This window comes from Carcharhinus amblyrhynchos, chromosome 35 (genome assembly GCF_965287045.1).
Source record: "Carcharhinus amblyrhynchos chromosome 35, sCarAmb.v2.hapA, whole genome shotgun sequence".
In the NCBI taxonomy this organism is placed as follows: Eukaryota; Metazoa; Chordata; class Chondrichthyes; order Carcharhiniformes; family Carcharhinidae; genus Carcharhinus; species Carcharhinus amblyrhynchos.
The window spans coordinates 5,697,466-5,724,834 of NC_137358.1; the positions used below are offsets into that span (position 1 = coordinate 5,697,466).

Sequence of the window (27,369 nt, forward strand, 5' to 3'; positions counted from 1 at the left end):
GGCTTAAGGAATGAATTTAGGTGCATTCTAATTTCTTTCCCTCCCACCCCCAGTTCAGGATAGCCAAGGATCCTGAGGCATATAGCCCAATAACTTTGCCAGTCTGGTCCCTTCTGCATTTTCATAGCAAATAAAATCTCAATTCTGAAGTGTACATTTCAAAATTCTAAAGTAAACCAAGTCCAGTGCTTTGCAGTCTTTTGTAATGACTGATCTTTTAAAGAAGAGTCTTATAGTTTTTGTGAATGTTTTTGATATCTTCCATCTTATAAGGGTTCGAAAACTGTAATGTGTGAAACCAAGAGCTTATTCCATCTTTGTATATCTGGCCATGATCAGAAAAGTAATGCTTTTTTTATTCATTCATTCATGTGACATGGGTGTTACTGGCAGGCCAGCATTTATTGGCCTTGATTGATACAACTGAGTGGCTTGCTATGTCGTTTCGGGAGACGGTTGAGAGTCAACCACATTGCTATGGCTCTGGAGTCACATGTAGGCCTGACCAAGTAAGGATGGCAGATTTCCTTCCCTAAAGGACATGAGCCAACGAGACGGGTTTTTCCAATAATGGTTTCATGGTCATCAGTGGATTCTTAATTCTGGATTTTTTTTATTGAATTCATATTCCGCCATCTGTTGTGATGGAATTTGAACCTGGGTCCCCAGAACATTAGCTGAGGTTCTGGATTAACAATCCAGCAATAATACCTCTAGGCCACTGCTTCCCCAATTCTGACTTACCTCAGCTCCCCCTAGGCATAACCCTTGGCCCTCTCTGTGCACTGCTGCTCAGTGACATAATTTGAAAAAACGTCAGGTTCCACATGTACATCCAGCTATAGCTTTTCTCAGCCCTTCCACCATCCACATAATCCCTGGATTACCCTTAGTGTCCAAAACTAAGCTTACAACATTGAATTAATTGCTACTCAATGGAATGTTGGCAAGGTAACTAATCGTTTCTGGTATAGGTTCCAGTTTCTTGTCTGGACTCCTATTTTCAATTTATGAACCTAAGCTCATCCACTGCTCTTGCTGCATCTTGACTTGCTTTAGTCCTGTTTATCCATCAAACAGCCATACACCCTCCACCCCCAGCCATACACCCTCCACCCCCTGCCATCACTCTTCTTGCCAATCTTTGTTGGTTCCTGGTTGAGAAACACCTAGATTTTAAAATCTTTCCTTAGTTTTCCCCACCCATCTGTAATCTCTAATAAACCTTAGATCTTTGCTCTGGCTGTAGCCTCTTACAAGTGTCCAATTCTAATCTTACAATCTGTTCACATCCCCTCTTTAATACCTACCACTGACCAAGCTTATGAACATCTGTTTTATTATCTCTGTAGACTCCTTACAGCACAGAAAGAGGCCATCTGGCCCATCAGGTCTGCACTGACTCTCCAGAGATATCACAATGAGGTTCTCCCCTCTGTCCTGTGGCTGTAATCCACCTAACTGACACACTTTTGGACATGGGCAATATAGCATTGCCAATTCACACAACCTGAACATCTTTGGACATTAAGGGGACAATTTAGCCTGGCCAGTCCACCTAATCTCTACATCACTGGAGTGTAGGAGCACCCAGAAGAACTCCATACAGACACAGAGAATGTGTTAACTCCACACAATCACCCAAGGCCGGAATTGAACCCAGCTCTGTGAGGCAGCAGTGCTAATCACCATGCGGCCCATCTCTGCCTGGTTTGGTGTCAAACGATGTCTCTTAATGCAGTGGACCTTTACTGCATTAAAAGTTACATAAATGCAACTTTAAGAGAACACTATACATTGCTATACTTTATTTGCTCTTCTATAGATCCATGTACATACAGATCACTAAATATTGTAAACTATTTGTGGGTAGCACAGTGGTTAGAGTGGCTGCCTCACAATGCCAGGAACCCAGGTTCAATTGCAGCCTTGGGTGACTGGAGCTTGCACATTCTTACTGTGTTTGCATAGGTTTCCGCCAGGTGCTCTGAGTTCCTGTCACACTCCAGAGATGTGCTGGTTAGGTATATTGGCCACGTTAAATTGTCCCTTAGTGTCCCAAGATGTGTTTGTTGGGAGATTTGTTAGGAGGATAGGGTGGCACAGTAGCACAGTGCTTATCACTACTGCATGACAGCTCCAGGGACCTGGGTTCAATTCCCAGCTTGGGTCACTGTATGTGTGGAGTCTGCACATTCTCGTGTCTGTGTGGATTTAAACAAAGAACAAAGTCAGCCCGGGAAACAAGCCCTTCGGCCCAACGAGCCCGCGCCACCACCCCAACACCACCAGTCCACCTCTCTACCCACGACCCCTGTCTAATGTTTTATGGCCATCCAGATTGAGGGAAACTGATTTAGGGACAATTTATTCCTGCCAATCAGCCTAACAGCACATCTTTGGGGTGTGGGAGGAAACCGGAGCACCTGGAGAAAACCCACACAAGCACGGGGAGAATGCGCAAACTCCCACAGACACCGGCCCAAATCCATGTGTCTGCACAGCAATCAGCGATAGTCACTGAGCTGTCGTCTTGCCCAGTATCTTGTCCAGTTTAGGTGCACACTAACGACGTGAAGCACTAGACCAATCTTGAACAACCAAGAGCAGCCCCAGTACAACCCATCATGTGTATGCCCCTTGTTGGACACGAGGCGGACCGACTTAAAACCTGTGAATGAAAATTTCCTCTGGATGCTCTGGTTTTCTCTCTCAGTCCAAAGATGTGGGGGTTAGGTTGATTGGCCATGCTAAAACTGTCCCTTAGTGCCCTGAGATGCATAGGTTAGAGAGATTAGTGGGTAAAATATGTAGAGATATGGGGGTAGGGCCTGAGTGGGATTGTGGTTGGTATGGACTTGATGGGCCGAATGGCCTCTTTCTGTACTGTAGAGTTTGTATGATTAGCAGGGTGAATACATGGAGTTACAGGGATAGGGTCTGGGTGGGACGTGTTGGAGATTGGTGCAGGCTGAATGGCCTCCTTTTGCACTTAGGTAGAGTCATAGAGGTTTACAGCATGGAAACAGGCCTTTCGGCCCAACTTGTCCACGCTGCTCTTTTAAACTCCTAAGTTAGTCCCAATTGCTTGCATTTGGCCCATATCCCTTTATACCCATCTTACACATGTAACTGTATAAAAGCCTTTTAAAAGACAGAATTGTACCCATCTCTACTACTACCTCTGGCTGCTTGTTCCAGACACTCGCCACCCTCTTGTGTGGAAAAAATTGACCCTTTTGTTTCCCTTCTCACCTTAAACCTATGCCCTCTAGTTTTACACTCCTCTACCTTTGGGAAAGATATTGACTAACTGATCTCAGGCCCTCATTATTTTATAGATCTTCATAAGATCACCTCTCAGCCTTCTACGCTGCAGAGAAAAAAAGTCCCAGTCTATTTAGCCTTTTTATAATTCAAACCATCAAGTCCTGGTAACATCCTCGTAAATTGCTTCTGCCCTCTTTCTAGGCCTTCCTATAATAGGGTGACCAGAATGTTACACAGTATTCCAGATGTGGCCTTACCAATGTCTTGTACAACTTTAACAAGATGTTCCAACTCCTGTAATCAATGTTCTGACTGATGAAACTAAACATGCTAATGCACTCTGTCCACCTGTGACTCCACTTTCAAGGAGCTCTGAATCTGTATTGCTAGATCTCTTCTGTAACTCTCCCCAGTGCCCTACCATTAACTGGATAAGTCCTGCCCTGCTTCAGTCTACCAAAATGCATCATCTCGCAGTTATCTAAATTAAACTCCATCTGCCATTCGTCAGCCCAGTGCCCCAATTGATCAAGATCCCGTTGCAATCCGAGATAACTTTCTTCATTGTCAACTATGCCACCAATCTTGGTGTCATCTGCAAACTTACTAACCATGCCTCCTATATTCTCATCCAAATTGTTAATATAAATGACAAATAACAGTGGACCCAGCACCAAACCCTAAGGCATACCACTGGTCACAGGTCTCCAGTTTGAAAAACATCCCTCTAACAATCACCCTCTGGCTTCTGTCATCATGCCAATTTTTATCCATTTAGCTACCTCATCCTGGATCCCGTGAGATTTAACCATATGCAACAACCTACCATGCGGTACCTTGTCAAAGGCCTTGCTAAAGTCCATATAGACAACATCAACTGCACTGCCCTCATCTACCTTCTTGGTTACTCCTTCAAAAAACAAATTTGTGAGACGTTTTCCACTCACAAAGTCATGCTGCTGACTGTCCCTAATCAGTCCTTGTGTCTCTAAATACCTGTGAATCCTATCTCTGAAAATACCTTCCAACAACTTACCCACCACAGATGTGAGGCTCACTGGCTTGTAGTTCCCAGGCTTTTCCATAGTCATTTCTAAAAAAAAGGTCACATTTGCCACCCTTCAATCTTCAGGCACCTCACCTGTGACTATTGATGATTCAAATATCTCTGCTAGGGGACCCGCAATTTCCTCCCTAGCCTCCCATAATGTCTTGGGATACACTTCATCAGGTCCTGGGGATTTATCTACCTTGATGCGCTTTAAGACCTCCAGCATCTCCTCTGTGACATGTACACTCCTAAAAACATCACTATTTATTTTCCTAAGTTCTCTAACAGCCATGCTTTTCTTGAGTAAATACTGATGAGGAATATTCATTTAGGTACTCTACAATTAACTTTGTTGGAAAGGAGACATTAGTATTATGTATCAAATATACAGCCCAGCTTTGGCTTCTCTATGCAATTTTTGACATTCAATTCCATCTCTCACACACCACCCCATTCTCCTCCCAGACCACAGCGGTACAGTGGTTTGCACTGCGACCTCACACTGCCAGGGACCTGAGTTCAATGCCCAGCTTGAGTCACTGTCCGTGGAGTCTGCATGTTCTCATGTCTGCGTGTGTTTCCTCCCACAGTCCAAAAGACATGCTGGTTAGGTGCATTGACCATGCCATGTCCTCCCTCAGTGTACCCGAATAGGCACCGAAGTGTTGGGACTCGGGGATTTTCACAGTAACTTCATTGCAATGTTAATGTGAACCCACGTGACACTAATAAATAAACATGCACCTTATTCTCTCCCCCAACTCCACCCCCAATTGCATTTAGCACTCACGCCTTGTTGTCCTGTGTGGGATTTGTTCACAAATCTGTGCCCATCACCAGCTGGCAGATTTCCCCAACCCAGGAAGGGCAAAGGTGAACTGCTGCTATGGCATCTTCAACACGCACCTGAGACCATTCCTTCCAGCGCTCTGTTGATGCTCCTTGTGGGGGTGGAGATGGGAGATCCCCTCACTGTGGGCCAGGGAGAGACAATTTCCCCCACTGCAAGGTGGGGAGAGGGCAGTTCTCCCCTGTGGGGAGGGGGAGACATGATGTGGAGTTGCTGGTGTTAGCCTGGGGTAAACATAGTAATAAGTCTCAAAACACCAGGTTAAAATTTGGTAGTTGGTGGTGTTTGCTACCAAATAAACATGTTGGACTTTAACCTGGTATTGAGAGACATTTTACTGGGAGGGGGAGAGACAGTGTCACCCTGTGGGGTGGGGTAGTTTGTCCCCTATTGGGAGGGGGGTAGAGTTTCCTCCCATGGGGGGAGACAGTTCTGCCCCTGCAGGGTTGGGAGGGGTATTTGTCCCCTATGGGGAGGGAGAGAACCCTCCCATTGGGATGGGGACGGGTGTTTGTCCCCTTCGGGATGGGGAGGAACAATTTCCTTCTGTGGGATGGGGAGTTCATCCCCTGTGGGGTGGGGAAGGGGAGTTAGTCCCCTGTGGGGTGGGGAGGGAGAGTTCGTCCCTTGTGGGGTGGGGAGGAGTTTGTCCCCTGTTGGGTGCAGTGAGGAGGGGGAGTTTGTCCCCTCTGGGATGGGTGGGGAGGCGGAGTTTGTCCCTGTGGGGTGGGGTGGGGTGGAGTTTGTCCCCTGTTGGGTGCAGTGAGGAGGGGGAGTTAGTCCCCTCTGGGATGGGTGGGGAGGCGGAGTTTGTCCCTGTGGAATAGGAAGGGGGTGTTTGTCCCCTGTGGGGTTGGGGAGGGGGGAGTTTCTCCCCTGGGGTGGGATTGGGACAGTACACCGCCCCCCCCCCCCTCCAAAGCTCTGGATTCCCGCCATCGCCACGGTCACGTGTCTTGTATATTAATTGTATCCAACTGGCGGTTTCCAGGGAAACGAAACAAACAGGCGGCCGGAGGAGGCGGAATGGCCTCGGCGGAGAGGCAGCGTTAAGATAAAAAGATGGCAGCAACGGAGAGAAGACACGACCTGCATTTAACCAGCTCAGGCATTGGGCTACATTACACCCCAGCCCGCTACTTCCCACCCTCTGACTTGAAAGTAAGTGGATTAATCTCCTCCTTACAATCATTCAATCAAATACCTCTCAACTTAATTTAATCTGAGCCTGAAAATAAGGGGTGGAAACTCAGCTGATTTCTTATTGACCCATATATCGGGATACAGTGAAAAATATTCTTTCCTGCGCTATACAAAGCATACCGTTCATTGAGAAGGAAAAGAGACGGTGCTTGGTACAGTCACAGCTAGGGTATAGAGAAAGAGGCCAAAACATTTGTGTGATTTCAGGGAGAAATTAAATATAGCTCTTGGGGTTAAAATGATCGAGGGATGGGGGGGGGGGGGGGGGGTTGGAGGCAGCAATCAGGATATTGAATTTGATGATCAGCCATGATCAAAATGAATAGTGGTGCAGGCTCAAAGGGCTGAATGGCCTACTCCTGCTTCTAGTTTCCAAGTTAAGCCTGAATCCCTGCTATTGTTCAAATATAAACCCGCAGCTCTCAGGACATCAAACGCGTGAACAACCACCCTGGTTGCAAGCACCAGGAAGTCACAGAATAATGTTCGGAGCGTTTGCCCTGACTGACTTCCCGCGGTACTAACCAGATGACATTGTGGACCACGGTCGTACTCCAACGGGGACCTCGTCAAGAGAGGCGTTATATTCCAGGTAAGGTAGAGAAGAAGGTCTCTGTCAGTAACCACATCCCCTTCTTGTTTCAGACTTTTCTGCCAGATCCTCTCCCTCCAAAGCTGAGAGAGAAGGACACCATCCATCCGTACGATGAAGTCTTTAACAGCTTCGAAACTACCACCGGCTCAGCTCACAATTTGAAGACCATCGGAGGTGTCCTTGGTCACCCACGCTTCATGAAAGTTCCCCATCACTGGAATGTTCACTATATGAAGGATTTATCAGAGAAGGTGAGGACAGCAAAAGGCAAGTCTCAATGGCTCCTCAACGTTTCACTTGGAGTCTTTTGTTGGCTGGTGTGTTTACCAGGGTGAAGATCAATATTGGCATTTAACCATGTAGCACTTGTTTTTAGCCACTCAGGTACAATGTGGGCCTAAAACCAGGGAAAAATTGTCATTGCACAGGATGGGGTTAGATACACAGTAAACCTTCCCCTACACTGGCCCCATCAAATGCTACCAAATAAACCTGTTGGACTTTAACCTGGTGTTGTGAGACTTCTTACTGTGTTTACCCCAGTCCAACGCTGGCATCTCTACATCATGCCCATCCAACACTCCCAGGACAGATACAGCATGGGGATAGATACAGAGTAAACCTTCCCCTACACTGACGCCATCAAACACACCCAGGATAGGTACAGCACTGGGTTAGATACAAAGTAAAGCTTCTTCTACACTATCCCCATCAAACACTCCCAAGACAGCTACAGCACGAGGTTAGATACAAAACTCCCTCTACACTGTCTCCATCAAACACTCCCAGGACAGCTACAGCACGGGGTTAGATACAGAGTAAAACTCCCTTTACACTGTCCCCATCAAACACTCCCAGGACAGGTACAGCAGGGGGTTAGGTACAGAGTAAAGCTCCCTCTACACTGTCCAGGGAAAGTTTTGTCAACATCCCAGTTTTCATTCTTTATTTTGCAGCTAAGCCGAAGAGACTGGAGGACTCCTCTGAAGATGGTGAACCAGACGAGTGAGATGAAGGATAAATACACGGGGAGACTCCCACACTCGATGGACACTGCATTTCAGGCTGGGCCACAGCCATTCATCCTGGCCAACCATCATGCCAATGGTCCGTCAAAAGTAAGACCCATAAAGGCCATGTGGCCTTGTCACTGACAGCTGGCTTATAGTTTAAATGTAATCTCACAGTTTAAACGTAATCTCATAGTTTAAACATGACACAGTGTGTACACAAGGCACAGCAAGCAAACAATGGCATGAGCAACACACACACACAAACACAGGGAACATGGATGTACCAATGTGAGCACAGGCGCACAAATGCAGAAGCGCACACAGGCATACATAGAATCCTACAGTGCAGAACGAGGCCATTTGGCCCATCGAGTTGGCACCAACCCTAATCCCACCCAGGCCATATCCCCATAGCTGCACGCATTTACCCTAACTAATCCTCCTGACAATAAGGGGCAATTTAACATGGCTAATGCATCTAAAAAGTAAAGTTTATTTATTAGTCACAAGTAGGCTTACATTAACACCGCAATGAAGTTACTGTGAAATTCACCTGGACGCCACATTCCGGCGCCTGTTCGAGTCAATGCACCCTAACCAGCATGTCTTTTAGAATGTGGGAGGAGATCAGAGCAGACGGAGGAAACCCACGCAGACATGGGGAGAAAGTGCAGGCTCCACACAGACAGTGACCAAAGCTGGGAATCGAACTTGGGTCCCTGGTGCTGTGAGCCAGTAATGCTAACCACTGTGCCATTGACAGACTTCTGTGCAAATGGAGACACTGAGACAAAGACACACATACACACACACTCACAAACATACACCCACACACACATTTACACGCACACTCACATGCACATGTACGTGCATACACACAAACACGCACACACATTCACACTCATACAGGCGCACACACACACTCGTTCACACACGCATGCACACACTCATGGGCGCGCGCAGACATGCACACACTCGCGGGCGCACGCACACACGGACACTCGCGCACGCGCACACACATTCACAAACACACAAACTCACACACACATTCACAAACACACAAACTCGCACACACACAGTGACAGTCACACTCACATACACACAGTGACAGTCACACTCACATACACATAAACACAAACACACACACACCTGAAATGATTGTTAAACTCTCCCTCCGAATATTTTGGGTTGAGGTTGGGGTTGTGTTGTACGAGACACGCCACAGTGCTGACGATAAATCCTGTGAGATCCATCACACACGTGCAGAAACTGTGGATGACCAGCATTCACAGACTTCTAGTTATAGTCACTGAATGACGTGGCGACCTTAACTCCTTTCTTGTTTCTCAGAATATCGTTGCCAGTACCGAGAATCCAGCTCTGGCTGGCCAGGAGTATTACATACGAGATAAAGATGTTCTGCGTCTCAATGACATTTACTTATCCACAACCAACAAGGATTTCAGGGCTTTTAAAAAGTAGGTTATCCTTTACTGCGTTCTTTGACTTTCTGATCACACATTTCCACTTGGAGCTGTGACTGTGCCCCCATCCTACATCAAAAACAGCTGATTTAGTTTTATTTATTATTGTCACATGTATTAACATCCAGTGAAAAGTATTATTTCTTGCACGCTACACAGACAAGGCATACCATTCATAGAGAAGGAAACGAGAGAGTGCAGAATGTAGTGTTACAGTCATAGCTAGGGTGTAGAGAATCTGGTTATATTACCACTTGTTTTGGCTCCTGCTCTGCCCAAGGCCACAAAGAACTACAAAAGATTGTGAATGTAGCCCAATCCATCACACAAACCAGCCTCCCGTCTACACTTGCCGCTGCCTCGGCAAAGCAACCAGCATAATTAAGAATCTCACGTACCCTGGACATTCTCTCCTCCACCTTCTTCCATTGGAAAAAAGATACAAAAATCCGAGGTCACGTACCCACCGACTCAAGAACAGCTTCTTCCCTGCTGCTGTCAGACTTCCCTGCTGCCATTAGACATTTCGATGGACTTATCTCATATTAAGCTGATCTTTCTTTTCACCGTAGCTATGGCTGTAGCACTACATTCTGCAGGGAGGCACAGTGGCATAGTGGTTAGCATGACTGCTTCATAGCGCTAGGGACCGGGATCGATTCCCAGCTTGGTCACTGTCTGTGCGGAGTTTGCATACTCTCTCTGTGTCTGTGTGGGTTTTCTCTGGGTGCTCTGGTTTCCTCTCGCAATCTGAAAGACAGGCAGATTAGGTGCGTTGGCCGTGCTAAATTCTCCCTCAGTGTACCCAAACAGGTGCCGGACTGTGGCAACGGGGGGATTTTCAAGGTAACTTCATTGCAGTGTTAATGTAAGCCGACTTGTGACATTAATAAATCAACTCTAACTGTCTTCTTTCCTTCTCCCCTAAGTAGTCTATGAATGGTATGAAACAAAAGTTTATATATCAGTGTCACAATTAAGGCTTACATTAACACTGGAATGAAATTACTGTGAAATTCCCCCAGTCGCCACACTCCGCCACCTGTTCAGGTCAATGCACCTAACCAGCACGCCTTTTAGACTGTGGGAGGAAAGCAGAGCACAGGGAGGAAACCCATGCAAACATGGGGAGAATGTGCAGACTCCATACAAAGAGTGGCCCAAGCCGAAAATCGAACCCGGATTCCTGGCGCTGTGAAGCAGCAGTGCTAACCACTGTGCCGCTCCATGTTTTGTCTGTATAGTGTGCAGAGAAGCAATACTTTTCATTGTACCCCAATACGTGGGACAATAATAAATCAAATCAAATCCTTTTAAATCTTTGCCCCTCAGTCACTTACCTCTCCACTATTGTAAATAGGCCCTTCTCACCCACTCTGTCCAGGACCCTCGCAATTTTGCACATCTCGATCAAATCTCCCCTTAGCCTCCTCTGTTCCAAGAAGAACAATCATCATCTAATCTTTCCTTGTAGCTGCAATTTCCCAGCCCTGGCAACATTCTTGTGAATCTCCTCTGTACCCTCTTTAATCTAATTACATCCTTTCTGTGGTGAGGTGACAGAACCGCACACAGTACTCAAATTGTAGCCTAACTAATGTTTTATAGATTCCCAGCATCGTTTCCCTGCCCTTATATTCTATACCATGGTTAATGCCTTCCTGGCCGCCTATCCCACTACCTTCAGGGATTTGTGAATCACAGAATCCTTACAGTGCAGTAGAAGGCCATTCGGCTCATCAAGTCTGTACCAACTCTTCGAAAGACCATAAGACACAGGAGCAGAATTAGGCCACTCGGCCCATTGAGTCTGCTCTGCCATTCAATCATGGCCGATATTTTTCTCATCCCCATTCTCCTGCCTTTTCCCCATAACCTCTGATCCTCTTATTAATCAAGAACCTATTTATCTCTGTCTTAAAGACACTCAGTGACCTGAAGGAGGGGGGATGGACAGATGGAGAGAGAGAGGAGGAGGGAAGGAAGGACAGATGGAGAGAGAAGGAGGGAGGGAGGGACAGACAGACAGACAGATGGCAGGAGGGAGGGATGCAGGAACGGATGGAAGAAGAGGGGAGGGACAGATAGAGGGATAGAGGGAGGGATGGATGGGGGTAGAGAAAGAGGGAGGGAGGGACAGATGGAGAGAGAGAGAGGAGGTAGGGAGGGACAGATGGCAGGAGGGAGAGATAGAGGGACAGGTGGAAGAAGAGAGGGAAGGACAGATGGAGGGAGTGACAAATGGATGGGGAAAGAGAGAGAGAGATGGAGGGACGGAGAGAGGGAGAGATGGAGGGACGGAGGGAGGGAGGGAGGAATGAATGGAGGGAGGGACAGATGGACGAACAGAGGAAGGAAGGTTTGGAGGGACAGAGATACAAATGGAGAAAGGGAAGGAAGCATGGATAAATGGCTGGAGAGCGAGAGAGAGGGGAAGATGGAGGGACAGAAGGAAGAGGGGATGGAAGGATGAATAGAGGGAGGGATGGACAGGAGGGAGGGATGGATGGAGAGGCATCTTGGTTCGTTTTGCTATGCTAAAGGCTTTATGCCAAGTTGTAATAAACCTCTTCCCACTCTGCGTTTCTCTGTTCCTGTCTCCCACTCAGTGACATTGGTGCGATTTCAATCCACCCCGCACATTTTTCGGTCGTTTCCCAGCTCACGGCTCCTCCTAAGCACTCTGACCCTTGAAAGTGGGACGTTAATGACCTGTTTCTCCTCCCCCCCCATTCATTTGCAGGGAAGAGTTGGAGGGCTTCCCCAAGAAGGACATTGCCACCTACTGGGAGACGGAAGACTACCCGAAGACCTGGGGCCATGGTCTGAAAGAAAACCCACTGCCCAAAGACGCCCAAAGGGTCATCCGTGGGCCTGGCCCAATGATTGACCCCAGCGTCTTCCCTAAGGCGACAAAGATCCCTCCCTTGCCCAGGCGCCTGCCGCCCGTTCCGAATCGGGGCCTGAAGACACAGTATCAGGAAATGTACCAGCAGCCCAACGACGTCAAACGGAAACAGGATCTCTACTACCAGCTGCAGCCGCCCTGGGTGTTGACACGGGAGGGCTCCACTCCGGAGATCTTGTCGGTCCCTCAGATGTACAAGACAGAATACATGACATATGGAGGCCAGCGCCCTGCCCTGGTGTGAGACAAGAAGTGCCTTTCCCTGCCTAAGAAAATCCAGGTCTAAGGTGGCTAGCTCTGCCTTTACAAAAGAGAATATATTGGAATCCTCGTGTACAGAGTCATCCAGCCCAGGAGGAGGCCATTTGGCCCTATTTTTACCTCTCTGAAATGGCTGTCCAATTTATCCCATTCCTTTCCCCGTAGTCCTACAACGGTTCTCTTCTGTTCCCCTTTCAAAGTATTTATCCCCTCCCCTTTTGAAAGTTATTGAATTTATTTCCACCGCCCATTCACGTGGCCTCCTTCCAGATCACGGCAACTCGCTGAGGCAGATAATTTCTACTTGTTCTCTCCCGTTCCATTCTATCCCCACCCCACCTGGACTTTTTTGGCCAGTTAAATGTCCCCTCCCCCCTCCCCCCGCCCCACCTTCATCCAAGTTAATGTGCCTCCTGTTTCTCCTCAGTCAAACCCCCCCTTCTTGACTCGAACTTCGCGAAGGAATTCCCCCGTCATGTCTCCCTCAGGCGCCGGGATTTGGACAAGATCTCTGTGTCGTTTGGTGCATCAACCCTCCAGCTACTTCCCCACTTAACCAGCACAGGGAGATTGATAACTCAAGTGCAGAAATGCACAAAACCAGTTTTTTTTTTAAACCATACCTTTCGCTGTAAGTGAAGACCATCAACGAGGTGGCGGGGGGAGGAATCTGCAAACCATCCACGTGGGAGGAGGCAAAGCAACTGCAAAATGATTCATTAAAGTTTAAAACTGTGAAAAATCTCCTGAGTAATTTCTGAATTACCTTGGAAAGGGGGCAGTTGGGGTTAAAAATCCTCTCCGTCCTGCTGCTGTTTTTGTTATCGCACAAAGCAAACACTGTCAGCCCTGCTGGTTGGATCTGACGATTGGTGTCCTCCTAGACGATGATGACAGGACAGACCCATCGACGGTGAACACGCAGATTGGTTACATTAGTCCCAGAAAGGGCTCGACACTCCTGTGGTCAGATGTTGCTCAGTTACGTTCAGCAGTCTTTTCGTGTCACGTGGGCATCGCTGGCTGGGCCAGCATTTGTTACCCACCCCTAATTTAAGAATCATAGGATCCCTGCAGGGCAGAAGAGGGCATCTGGCCCATCTAGTCTGTGCCAACTCGGCACTACCTATCCCTGTAACCTTACACATCTAGCATGGCCAATCCACCTAACCTGCACATCTTTGGACTGTGAGAAGGAACTGGAACATCTAGAGGAAACTCACGCAGATACAGGGACAACATGCAAACCCCACATGGACAGTGATCCAAGGCCGGAATTGAATTTGGGTCAACCACATTGCTGTGGTTCTGGAGTCACACGTACTCCAGACTGGGTAAGGATGGCAGATTTCCTTCCCTAAAGGATATTACTGAACCAGATGGGGGGGGGTGCTTTCCGGCAATGGTTTCATGGTCATCAGTAGACTTTTAATCCAGATTTTTATTGAAATGTCACCATCTGCCATGAAGGGATTTGAATCCGGTGCCCAGAGCATTGCCCAGGGTCTCTGGGTTACTAGCCCGCTGATAACACCACTGCACCACTGATGTTGTTCATGGGCAGCAATAGGACCTTGATGTCAATCCTTTTCAAAAGAGACACAAGCTTTACTGATCAGGGCTCTCAGGTGATGTCCTGAGTCATTAGGCTGGATAAGGTAAAGTTAAAATTTATTTATTAGTATCACAAGTAAGCTTACGTTAACACTGCAATGAAGTTTCTGTGAAACTCTCCTAGTTGCCACACTCTAGTGCCTGTTCGGGTATGCTGAGGGAGAATTTAGCATGGCCAATCCATTTTACCAGCACATCTTTCAGAATGTGGGAGGAAACCCACGCAGACACGGGGCGAATATGCAGACTCCGCAGACAGTGACCCAACCTGGGAATCAAACCTGGATCCCTGATACTGTGAGGCAGCAGTGATGACCACTGTGCCGCTCCCATGACACATGCAAGGAATATTGCACATAGCAATCATGCACAATGTTATTTCTTGCTTGGTGTTTTCCCCTCTTGTATTCCATTGTTGGATGAAAGGAAAGGGATGCCATGTTGGCCACTAATGGACTATCATACAACCTTTACAGTGCAGAATCAGGCCATTCAGCCCATTGAGTCTGCACTGGCTCTCTGGAAGAGTATTTTACCCAGTCCCACTCCCCAGCTTTATCCACAGAACCTTGCATGCTCTTTCCAGATGGCAATGCCAATTTACTTTTGAATTGAACTCCATTTTCAAGTTTGCTGATGACACAACTGTAGTGCATCATACCTCAAACAATGGTGACACGGAGTACAGGAATTGAGATAGAGAACTGGTGCAACAGCAATAATTTCTCCCTCAATGTCAACAAAATGAAGGAGGTAGTCATCAACTTCAGGAAGCGTAGTGGAGAACATGTCCCTGTCTACATCAACAGGGATGAAGTAGAAATGCTTGAGAGCTTCAGGTTTTTAGGCATCCAGATCACCAACCAGTCCTGTTCCCCCATGACGATACTATAGTTAAAGTCTACCCAATACCTCTACTTTCTCATTAGATTAAGGAAATTTGGCACGTCAGCTATTGACTCTCACCAACTTTTACAAATGCACCATAGAAAGCAGTCTTTCTGGTTGTATTACAGCTTGGTATGGCTCCTGCTCTGCCCAAGACTGTAAAGAGCTACAAAAAGTCATGAATGAAGCCCAGTCCATCATGCAAACCAGCCTCCCATCCAATGACTCTGTCTACACTTACTGCTGCCTCAGCAAAGCAGCCAGCATAATTAAGGATCCCACGCACCCCGGACATTCTCTCTTCCACCTTCTTCTGCCAGGAGAAAAGATACAAAAGTCTGAGGCTATGTACCAGCTAACTCAAAAACAGCTTCTTCCCTGGTGCAGTCTCTTGAACGGACTTACTTTGCATTAAGTTGATCTTTCTCTACACCCTAGCTATGATTCAACATTATATTCTTCACCCTCCTTTCCTTTTCTCTGAATGGTATGTTTTGTCTGTATAGCACGCAAGGAACAATACTTTTCACTGTCTCGCAATAAATGTGACAATAATAAATCAAATCAAAACCTCGATCGAAACTACCTTCCCAATGCTTTCAGGCAGTTTGTTCCAGAGTGAAATGAATTTTCTTCAAATCGCTGCTATTTTTTTGCCCTTTATTTTGATCCTGTGCCTTTTAGTGGTAGTCTTGAGAGGAACAATTTCTCAACATTCACACTGTCATACCCCTCAGGATCTTGAATACCTCCACCAGGTCTGGATAGAACAGTGGTTAGCACTGCTGCCTCACAGCGCCATTGACCTGGGTTCAATTCCCAGCTTGGGTCACTGTCTGTGTGGAGTCTGCATGTTCTTCCCACGTTCTATGTGGGTTTACTTCGGGTATTCCGGTTTCCTCCCACAGTCTGAAGATGTGCAGCTTGGGTTGGATTGGCCCTGCTGAATCGTCCCTTAGTGTCAGCTAGGGTAATTGCATGGGGTTATGGGGATAGGGCCTGGGTGGGATTGTGGTTGATGCAGAGTTGATGGGCAGAATGACCTCCTACATGTAGGATTCTATGAAGTCTCCTTCAACCAACTTTTCTCCAAGGAAAACAGCCCCAATCTCTCCATATAGCTACTGTTCTTTATCTGCTGTTTCTTGAAAAGATCACCCAGGGACTCAGATCACCATCCTTAAAACTCCTGGACTGTAGTGTAGATTGAGCTTTACTGTGTGTCTAACTCCATGCTATACTTATCATGGGAATGTTTGATGGGGACAGTGCAAAGGGAGCTTTACTCTGTATCTAACCCTGGGCTGTACCTGTCCTGGGAGTGTTTGATGGGGGACAGTGTAGAGAGAGCTTCACCCTGTATCTAACCCTGTGCTGTATCTGTCCTGGGAGTGTTTGATAGGGATAGTGTTGAAGGAACATTATTCTATATTTTATCCATTACTATAAAATCTCTGATAAGACCCAACTCCTTTCAACGTAACAATATTGCCTTGTGCAATCCTCAAATTAGCACTCTCCTGCCTTTTTCTGAATTGATTCGTTAATTGAGCAGTCTGTTTTTGAACAATTGGTTAACGCATTCCATTTTCCAACAGAATGGGGTTGAATTTGCACATCTTGTCCTGTGTGTCAGTTATCATTTTGAATTCTTCCATTCTTCATGACTGGAGACACAAGAGTTATTCATAGACTGCCTCAAGGATGCTCCAGAAGAACCCAACATTTGTCTGATCCCAGCTGCCTGACACTAATTCTACCAGTGAACAGGTGGTTTTAGCCTGAAACCTTGTAGCAAGCATAACATCCGACAGATTATTGAATCGAGACAGTTTAATTACAGTAATGGGGGAGGATTAAAGTTTTGAGAATTGAACATTGCAATGGTCTTTTCATTACCAACATCCATCAGATAAACTTTGGTGACGATTTGGATTCCTATTAACTCTTAAACAGATCATATGAACCGCTGGAGTGGCAACATAGACATTAACACAACACCACAGACAGAACCGCATACCTACACAACACATCCATACACAAAGATGTGTAGGTTAGGTAAATTGTCCCTTAGTGTCCAAAAATATGTGGGTTAGGTGGATTGGCCATGCTAAATTGCTCCTTAGTGTGCAAAGATGTGCAGGTTAGGTGGGCTGGCCATGCTAAATTGGCCCTTAGTGTGCCAAGATTTGCAGGTTATTTGGGTTGGCCACGCTAAATTGCCCCCCGAGTGTCTTAAGTTGTGTAATTAGAGGAATTAATGGGGTAAATATGTGGGGTTACAGGGAAAGATGCTCTGTCAGAGTCAGTGCAGACTCATAGAATCCTACAGTGCAGAAGGAGTCCATTTTCCCATTGAGTCTGTACTGACCACAGTCCCACCCAGGCCCTATTCCCATAACCCCATGCGTTTACCTGACTAGACCCAGACACTACGGAGCAATGGATTGGCCAATCCATCTAATCTGCACATCTTTGGAGTGTGGGAGGAAACCGGAGCACCCGGAGGAAACCCATGCAGACACAGGGAGAACGTGCAGACACCACACATGCAGTGACTGTGGGTCCTTGGAGCTGTGAGGCAGCAGTGTGAACCCCACTGTGCCAGCATGCTGTCCCCAGTAGGCAGAACGGCCTACCACTGCACTGAGGGTCTTCTGTGAAATCACTGCCGGGTCAGCTCCTCTCTTCGAGCCTATGGCTGTCTGGGACTGTGGCAACTTTACCGTGTACCCAGTTAGTGAACAAGCCCAATTTCAATCTTCCGGCCCACTTAGATGAAGGAGGACCCTCTCGCGGCCCACTCATTAGCCTGGGTTGCCCCTCGCTATCATATGATCTGGTCTCATTCCTTGTGTGTGAGATCCCAGCCCCTGAAACTCCCTCAGACGGGCCTCTTACAACTAAAGTGTATCCAGGTTTTGAATAACCTTCTGTAACATGAATGTGTGTGCCTGGTGCCCAGTGTTAAATGGGGTGCACCTTCTAGAGAGACTTTTTATCGCAGCGCGGCTGCTGTGCGAACGTACATAATCCTTAATCCACGCTCACATTTTGCAAAGGCAACAGCATCATTAAAAAAAAGAGGTCAGCATGTCCAATTAGTTCACGATAACCTTGTTGGCTAATCCTATGGAAGATAGTCATCATGACAGGAAATAACACTCCGCTATAAAAGGTACGGGGACAAAAGGTTTCTGCTACATCTTCCTCTTACCACGAGCTCCAGTAACAAAACGCACCGGCACCCCAGCTGAAATCAGGTGAGGACCAGCGGTGAAAACATTACTGCTACGATGTTATTGTTTCATTTTTGCGGGTGGGGATATGTACCCCGCTGTGGGAGGGGTGTGTCACTCTGTTGGGGTGGGGTGGGGTGGGGAGGGGTGGGGACAGACGGGGGCCCAGGCAGGTTCTATTTCTTAAACTGAGAAACTTTAACCCCAGCAAAAGTGGAATTTTGAGATTTGGGGGAAAGAGGCATAGAATGGAAACAGGCCCTTCAGCCCAACTTGTCCACGCCACCCTTTTTTGTTAACCACTAGGCTAGTCCCAATTGCCTTCGTTTGACCCATATCCCTCTCTCCCCATCTTACCCATGTAACTGTCTAAATGTTTTTTAAAAGTCAAAATTGTACCCAACTCTACTACTACCTCTGGCAGCTCGTTCCAGACACTCACCACCCTTTGTGTGAAAAAATTGCCCCTCTGGACCCTTTTGTCTCGCTCCCCTTTCACCCTAATCCTGTGTCCTCTAGTTTTGGACTCCTCTACCTTTGGGAAAAGATATTGACTATCTAGCTGTTCTATGCCCCTCATTATTTTATAGACCTCTATAAGATCACGCCTAAGTCTCCTACGCTCCAGAGAAAAAAGTCCCAGACTATCCAACCTCTCCTTATGACTCAAACCATCAAGACCCAGTAGCATCCTACTAAATCTCTTCTGCACTCTTTCTAGTTGAATAATATCCTTTCTGTAATTGGGTGACCAGAACTGTACACAATATTCCAGGTGCGGAAATCAGGAGGTGGAAAAGTCGATAGAGTGTAGACAGTATTTAAAATCTAGAGCGATGGTATAAAATGGGCAAAGGACACACACAATCTTCCTTATTTCGGATAGCCAGTTAGTTACAGTTTAGCTGAGGTTATCCACCTCATTGCATATCCCTTAATTCAACAATGTGCAGGTTAGGTGGATTGGCCATGCTAAATTGCCTCTTAGTGTCCAAAGATGTGCAGATTCGGGGAATAGTGGGGTAAATACGTGGGGTTACAGGGATAAGGCCTGGGTAAAATAAAAATGTGGGTAAGTGCAGACTTGAAGGGCCAAATGGCCTCCTTCTGCACTGTAGGGATTCAATGATTTTACATCATTGGTCAATATATTTAATGGGAGAGTTGAGGTGGGGACTGGTGATGAGTGCTGTGTCCCGAAAGCTACGAGCCCAAAATAAATGGGTTGTATTGGGCCTGGTGTGATAATTAAGGCAACATGAGGCAAAGGTCCATTCAGAGAATCCGAAAGTTATACAGCACAGAAAGAGGCCCTTTGGCCCACCATGTCTGCACCAGCCTTCGATCAGCTGTCTATCCTAATCCCATATTCCAACACTTGGTTCGTAGCCTTGTATACTGTGGCATTTCAAGTGTTTATCTCAATGCTTCCTAAATGTTGTGAGGGTTCCCACCACTACCTCCCTCTCAGGCAGCGAGTTCCAGATTCCCACCACCCTCCGGGTGAAAATATTCTTCCCCAAATCCCCTCTAATCGTCATGTCCCTCACCTTAAATCTAAGCTCCTGGTTATTGACCCCTTTACTAAGGGGAAAAGAAAAATTCTGAAATAAAAACAGAAAAAGCAAGGGAAAAAAATACTCAGCAGGTCTGGCAGTACTTGTGGAGAGAAACAGAGTAAACAGGGCGATTCTCCCAAACGTGCTGAATTGGTGGGTAAACTATTCTAGATCATCACTGTTTTTTCGGTGCAACTTCTCACCCGAATCTCCACATTCTGTGCAATGCAGAGGTCACAATTATGAATCTCATTAAAAACCCAGGGGGCTTTTCGCGCAGAAGTCTAACAGTTCTGAAACACTGCGCGTGCGCAGTGACCCCAATCTGTCAGTCTTCTCATTTGCTGGCCAGCTCAATTACTGGCCAGCCCGGGACCCCCGCAGTACTGCCCCTCCAGCACCCCCATCTTGGCCCAATCGCAGCCCCCACACCAATTCCCAGACCACCCTCCCCCCCGCCCTGTCCAGGACTGCCCTGATGCACAGCCCACATCCCAAGCAGAGGTGATCTCCCCACCCCCTCACTCTGGCAGACCCCCTCCACCCCTCCCCAAGAGGCAGGCCCCCCCAGCAGACCACCCCGCCCCCCCAAGCCCACCCTGATTGCTGGCCTCTCCCCAGCCCTGACCGATCCTGCCTGTAGAGTGGCAGCAGGATGCCACAATAGGCCCTGCCCACAATAGGCCTCATCCTTTGGCACTGCCCGGTGGGTGATTACCCCCCCTTCATTCAGGCGGGGTGTCCTGCAGGTTGTCCAAATGTGGAGAGCTAGTCTAAGCCCAGCCGGAATGAAGTACTCCTGGGAGATTCAATCGGGATCGGCAAGTTCCCGATAATGACATTGAACATAAGAACATAAGAAATAGGAGCAGGAGTAGGCCATCTAGCCCTTCGAGCCTGCCCCGCCATTCAATAAGATCATGGCTGATCTGTTGTGGCTCAGTTCCACTTTCCCGCCCTCTCCCCATAACCCTTAATCCCCTCTCTTATCAAGAACCCATCAACCCGCTTCTTAAAAATATTTAGCGAGGCAGCCTCCACCACTTCAACGGGCAGAGAATTCCAGAGATTCACCACCCTTTGAGTGAAGAAGTTCCTCCTCAACTCCGTTCTAAATCGCCTCCCCTTTATCTTGAGGCTGTGCCCCCTAGTCCTACTGTCTTTTTTGAGCGGGAAGAGTCTCTCCACCTCTATCCTATCCATCCCATTCATCATCTTATACGTCTCAATGAGATCTCCCCTCATTCTTCTAAACTCTAACGAGTACAAGCCTAGTTTATTCAGCCTCTCCTCATAGCTCAATCCCCTCAACTCCGGTATCAGCCTAGTAAACCTCCTCTGCACTCCCTCCAGGGCCAAAATATCCTTGCGCAGGTGCGGCGCCCAAAACTGCACACAGTACTCCAGCTGCGGCCTCACCAATGCCCTATACAGCTGCAGCAAGACCTCCCTACTTTTATATTCAATCCCCCTCGCTATGAAGGCCAGCATCCCATTCGCCTTCCTGACCACCTGCTGCACCTGCAAGCTGGGTTTTTGCGACTCATGCACAAGGACCCCGAGGTCCCTCTGCACCGTCGCCTGCTGCAGTTTTTCGCCACGTAAGTAATAGTCCTTCCTACCATTCTTCCTACCAAAGTGGACCACCTCACACTTGCCAACATTAAATTCCATTTGCCATTTCCTGGCCCATTCGCCCAGCCTATCTAGATCCTTCTGCAGACTCTCCACACCCTCCGCACAATTTGCCTTTCCCCCAATCTTGGTGTCATCAGCAAATTTCGACACCCTGCACTCGGTTCCCTCCTCCAGATCATCTATATAAATGGTAAATAGCTGAGGCCCCAGCACCGACCCCTGGGGCACCCCACTAGTCACCAACCGCCAATCCGAATAGCACCCATTGACCCCCACTCTCTGCCTCCTATTTGACAACCAATCCTCTATCCACGCTAACACCCTACCCCCAACTCCATGTCCCCTGACCTTCTGCAATAACCTCTTGTGAGGTACCTTGTCAAACGCCTTCTGAAAATCCAGAAAGACCACATCCACCGGCTCTCCTCTATCCACTGCCCTAGACACATCCTCATAGAACTCCAGTAAATTTGTCAGACACGAGTTCCCTTTAATGAAACCGTGTTGCGTCCGCCCTATCAAGCAATTCCCTTCAAGATGCCTCGCAATTTCCTCCTTAATGACGGATTCTAACATTTTACCTACAACAGACGTTAAACTAACCGGCCTATAATTCCCCGCCTTTTGCCTGGCACCCTTCTTAAACAATGGCGTAACATTAGCCGTTTTCCAATCTTCCGGCACTTCCCCGGAATCCAGCGACGTCTGGAAAATAACCACCAAGGCATCCACTATAACCTCCGCCATTTCTTTCAGAACCCTCGGATGCATTCCATCCGGTCCTGGGGACTTGTCCACAATCAGCCCCTCCAGTCTGTCGAGCACCACCTCTCTAGTAACAGTAATAAGAACATAAGAACATAAGAAATAGGAGCAGGAGTAGGCCATCTGGCCCTTCGAGCCTGCCCCGCCATTCAATAAGATCATGGCTGATCTGTCGTGGCTCAGTTCCACTTTCCCGCCCTCTCCCCATAACCCTTAATCCCCTCTCTTATCAAAAACCCATCAACCCGCTTCTTAAAAATATTTAGCGAGGCAGCCTCCACCACTTCAACGGGCAGAGAATTCCAGAGATTCACCACCCTTTGAGTGAAGAAGTTCCTCCTCAACTCCGTTCTGAACTGCCCCCCCTTTATCTTGAGGCTGTGCCCCCTAGTCCTACTGTCTTTTTTGAGCGGGAAGAGTCTTTCCACCTCTATCCGATCCATCCCATTCATCATCTTATACGTCTCAATGAGATCTCCCCTCATTCTTCTAAACTCTAACGAGTACAAGCCTAGTTTATTCAGCCTCTCCTCATAGCTCAACCCCCTCAACTCCGGTATCAGCCTAGTAAACCTCCTCTGCACTCCCTCCAAGGCCAAAATATCCTTGCGCATGTCATCGAGACCCTCCATTCCTACCACCTTTCCATCGCTGACACCCGGCAAATTATTCACGTCCTCCTCCGTGAAGACAGAAACAAAAAAGTTATTCAAGAAACATATCTAAACTACATTAAAAAGTGATTCAATGACTTACTTGTCTTCCCGTTGGTTTCCAGCGAGGTCTAGTCTCCGACTGTTCTCCAGTTCTGGGGAACCCGCATGCATTCCAGGCGCAAGTGCAAATCCACGAAGAAGGCTGACATCGCAATTCTCTCGACAGGACCCGCGAGAAAAGTTGCCCAACATTTCATGTCCAATGTATTTTTTCTTAACCCCATCTTAGAAATCAGAGAATCATAGAATCTCTATAGTGCTGAAGGAGGCCATTCAGCCCATCAAATCTGCACTGACCACAATCCCACCCAGGCCCTATTCCCTTAACCCCACATTTACCCTGCTAATCCATCTGACACTAGGGTCAATTTAGCATGGCCAATCCACCTAACCCACACATCTTTGGACCGTGGGAGGAAACCCATGCAGATATGGTGAGAATGTGCAAACTCCTCTGGGCCTATAATTTTTTTTATATTCGTTCGTGGGACGTGAGTGTTGCTGACTGGGCCAGCATTTATTGCCCATCCCTAGTTGCCCTTGGAGGGCAGTTGACAGTCAACTACATTGCCGTGGCTCTGGAGTCACATGCAGGCCAGACCGGGTAAGGATGGCAGATTTCCTTCATTGAAGGCCATTAGTGACCAGATGGGTTTTTCTGACAATGGTTTCATGGTCATAGCAGATTCTTAATTCCAGATTTTTTAATTGAATTCACATTCCACCCTCTGCCGTGGTGGGATTTGAACCCAGGTCCCCAGAACATTAGCTGAGTTTCTGGATTAATGGTCTAGTGATAACACCACTAGGCCATCACCTCTCCAAGTACATAGTGTAGAGCCTGAGAATTTAATCTGACGAATGTGTGGGGAAAATAACTTTTGTTCTTTTGGCAGCATGCGTTCCTCCCAGCTGTTCCTCCTCGCAATGTGCCTCTGTTGTGCCCAAAGTCGATACCTCTGCCACCCGACCAACGTAACAATCTCCGCCGAGAAGGATGAGTGCCCTATTTGTGTGACCCTCTCTACCTCCATATGCAGCGGTTACTGTCCCACAAAGGTAATGCTCACATTCTCCGCGCCACCTCCCCACCATCTGGAGACTTCCCGTAACCAGCCATTCTCAATACTAGCCTATCCAGTAAGTGCAGGTGGGATCTTTTGGCCTCGACGGGGTGGGGGTGGGGTGGGGGGGGGAGGTTACAGGATAATCACAGCCAAATGGTACAATGGTTAGCACCCTGAAGAAAAAATGCTGGAAAATCTCAGCAAGTCTGGCAGCATCTGTAAGGAGAGAAAAGAGCTTACATTTGGAGTCCAGATGACCCTTTATCAAAGCTTAGCGGTTAGACTGTCACCTCACAGCGCCAGAGATCTAGGTTCGATTCCCGACTTGGGTCACTGTCTGTGTGGAGTCTGCACATTCTCCCCACGTCTGTGCAGGTTTCCTCGGGGGGCTCCAGTTTCCTCCCACAGAGCAAAAATGTGCAACTTAGATGAATTGGCCATGCTAAATTCTCACTCAGTATACCATGCATTCCTCATGTCTACGTGGGTTTCCTCCCATGGTCTGAAAGACTTGGTGGTTAGATGCATTGACCCAAACAGGCGTCAGAGTGTGGCGACTAGGAGAATTTCACAGTAACTTCATTGCAATGTTAGTGTATGAATGTAAGCCTACTTGTGACTAATGAATAAACATTAGTTCACAGACTGTAAGAAATTGGAGCACATATTAACATTCCCTCCCTAATGGCATTGTGCGTCAACCCACAGCAGATGGACTGCAGTGATTCAAGAAGGCAGCTCATCACCACCTTCTCAAGGGGCAACTAGGGACGGGGAATAAATGCTGGCCAGCCAGCGATGCCCAATGGATTTAAAAAAAAATTGCCTTCAAGGCTAAAGGGACCCGGGTTCAATTCCTGGCTTGCGTCACTGTCTGTGGGAGACTGCACATTCTCCCCATATCTGCATGGGTTTCCTCCAGGTGCTCGGGTTTCCTTCCAGTTTGAAAGACATGCTGGTTAGCTGCATTGACTCGAACAGGCGCTTGAGTGTAGCGATTGGAGGAATTTCACAGTACTTTATTGCAGTGTTAATGTAAATCTTAGAACATAGAACAGTACAGGCCCTTCGGCCCTCAATATTGTGCCGAGCTATGTCCGAACCCAAGATCAAGCTATCCCTCTCCCTATTGTTCTGGTGTGCTCCACGTGCCTATCCAATAACCGCTTGAAAGTTCCTAAGGTATCCGACTCCACTATCACAGCAGGCAGTGTATTCCACACCCCAACCATTCTCTGAGCGAAAAATCTACCTCGGACATCCCTCCTATATCTCCCACCATGAACCTTATAGTTATGCCCCCTATTAACAGCTATATCTACCCGAATAAATAGTCTCTGCACGTCCACTCTATCAATCCCCTCATCATCTTATAAACCTCTATTAAGTCACCTCTCATCCTCCTCCGCTGTAAAGGGAAAAGCCCCAGCTCCCTCAACCTTTCCACATAAGACCTACCCTCCAAACCAGGCAGCATCCTGGTAAATCTCCTCTGCATTCTCTCCAATGCTTCCACGTCCTTCTTATAGTGAGGTGACCAGAATTGCACACAATATTCCAAATGTGGTCTCACCAACGTCCAGTATAGTTGCAGCATAATCCCACGGTTCTTAAACTCAAACCCCCTGTTAATAAATGCTAACACGCTACAAGCCTTCTTCATAGCTCTATAAGCTTGAGTGGCAACTTTCAGAAATCTGTAGATATGAACCCCAAGATCTCTCTGTTCCTCCACATTCCTCAGAACCCTGCTGTTGCCCTTGTAATCTGCATTCAAATTTGTCCTACCAAAATGAATCATCTCGCACTTATGACTAATAAATAAACTTTGTTCTTTAACCAGCATATCTTTCAGACTGTGACAGGAAACTGGAACACTGAGGAAACTCACGCAGACACAACAAGAACGTGCAAACACCACAGTGACCCAAGCCAGGAATTGAACCTGGGTTCCTGGCTCTGTGAGGCAGCAGCGCTAACCATTGAACTTGCAGGTGGCGGTATTCCCACGTGCCTGTCACCCTCGTCCTTCTAGATGAAGTGGTCGTGGGTTTGGACGGTGCTATCTGTGGATCTTTGGTGAATTACTGCAGTGCATCTTGTAGATGGTACACACTGCTGCTACTGAGCATCAGTGGTGGAGGGATTGAATGTGGTGCCAACCAAACAGGCTGCTTTATCCTGGATGGTGTCCATGAGAACTTGCTGCCTGTTCCCAGGGATTAGATTTCAAAATTAATTCATTTTCTATGAAAAATATTAGGTATTGTCCTTCTCTATCATTGTGAATTGCAAGTAGAAATAATTTTGTTCCCAATCTTGGCACAATGACCAAAATACTTAAACTTTCTATCCAAATGAGAATCCAATTCAATGTTTGGAATCCAGGTTGTAACATAGTAATGATTAATTAAGAACTTGTCTTTTGACCGCAGGAATCAGTATACAAGAGCCCTCTCTTGTCAATTTACCAGCATGTGTGTACTTACAAGGAGATTCGATATGAGACCATCAGGCTGCCAGGCTGTCCCTTAGGCGTGGACTCCACCTACACCTATCCTGTGGCGGTCAGCTGTGAATGCAACCTCTGCAAAATGGATTACACCGACTGCACAGTGCAGAGCATCAAACCCGACTTCTGCAGTGCCAGGAGAGTGTCACTGTGAGAAGCCCCTCCTCACTGGTGCCCGCCACCTTTCTCTTCCCACCACTCCTACCTCCTCGTCCTGCCTCCTCTTCACTTTGCTAATGGAGGGCTTTCTTTACGGTGCGAGAGCAGGTTTCTCTCGACATCCTGAAGAAGGTCCTCTCTGTCTCCCTGTACTCGGAAGGAGCACCATGCTGTAACCAACAGTAAAGCACTACACATTTGACAATTAAAATCTTTTAAAAAAAAGACATGTTTCACTTGAACGGTTTACAAATAAATTGTTTTATAGACACAGATTCTTGCTGGAATGGTGGCCGTTAGCACTGCTGCCTCAGCGCAGGGACACGGGTTTGATTCCCAGCTTGGGTCACTGTCTGTGTGGGCTTCCCCCGTTTCCTCCCACAGCCCAAAAACGTGCTGGTTTGGTGGATTGGCTAATTGGTGCTAAATTCTCCCTCAGTGTACCCGAACAGGTGCCGGAGTGTGGCGACTAGGGGATTTTCACAGTAACTTCATTGCAGTGTTAATGTAAGCCTACTTGTGACACAATAATAAATAAACTTAAGGGTTGTTGGTTTCATGTAACTGCACGGCAGCG

General features: G+C 47.4%; 2 protein-coding genes across 2 annotated transcripts; both read left to right on the forward strand.

Annotated features, from left to right (window-relative positions):
- Positions 1–6,115: 6,115 nt before the first annotated feature.
- Positions 6,116–13,004, forward strand: saxo3 (stabilizer of axonemal microtubules 3). The gene is made up of 5 exons (XM_080217723.1): positions 6,116–6,332; positions 7,020–7,220; positions 7,926–8,087; positions 9,333–9,460; positions 12,210–13,004. The coding sequence occupies exons 1-5, from the start codon at positions 6,234–6,236 to the stop codon at positions 12,616–12,618; spliced, it is 999 nt and encodes a 332-aa protein (XP_080073849.1). The 5' UTR covers positions 6,116–6,233; the 3' UTR covers positions 12,619–13,004.
- Positions 13,005–18,366: 5,362 nt separating this feature from the next.
- Positions 18,367–26,790, forward strand: LOC145361766 (lutropin subunit beta-like). Its single transcript, XM_080217724.1, has 3 exons — positions 18,367–18,400; positions 23,951–24,113; positions 26,557–26,790. Exons 2-3 carry the CDS (start codon positions 23,952–23,954, stop codon positions 26,785–26,787), a joined length of 393 nt encoding a protein of 130 aa, XP_080073850.1. The 5' UTR covers positions 18,367–18,400; position 23,951; the 3' UTR covers positions 26,788–26,790.
- The last annotated feature ends 579 nt before the right edge of the window (positions 26,791–27,369 follow it).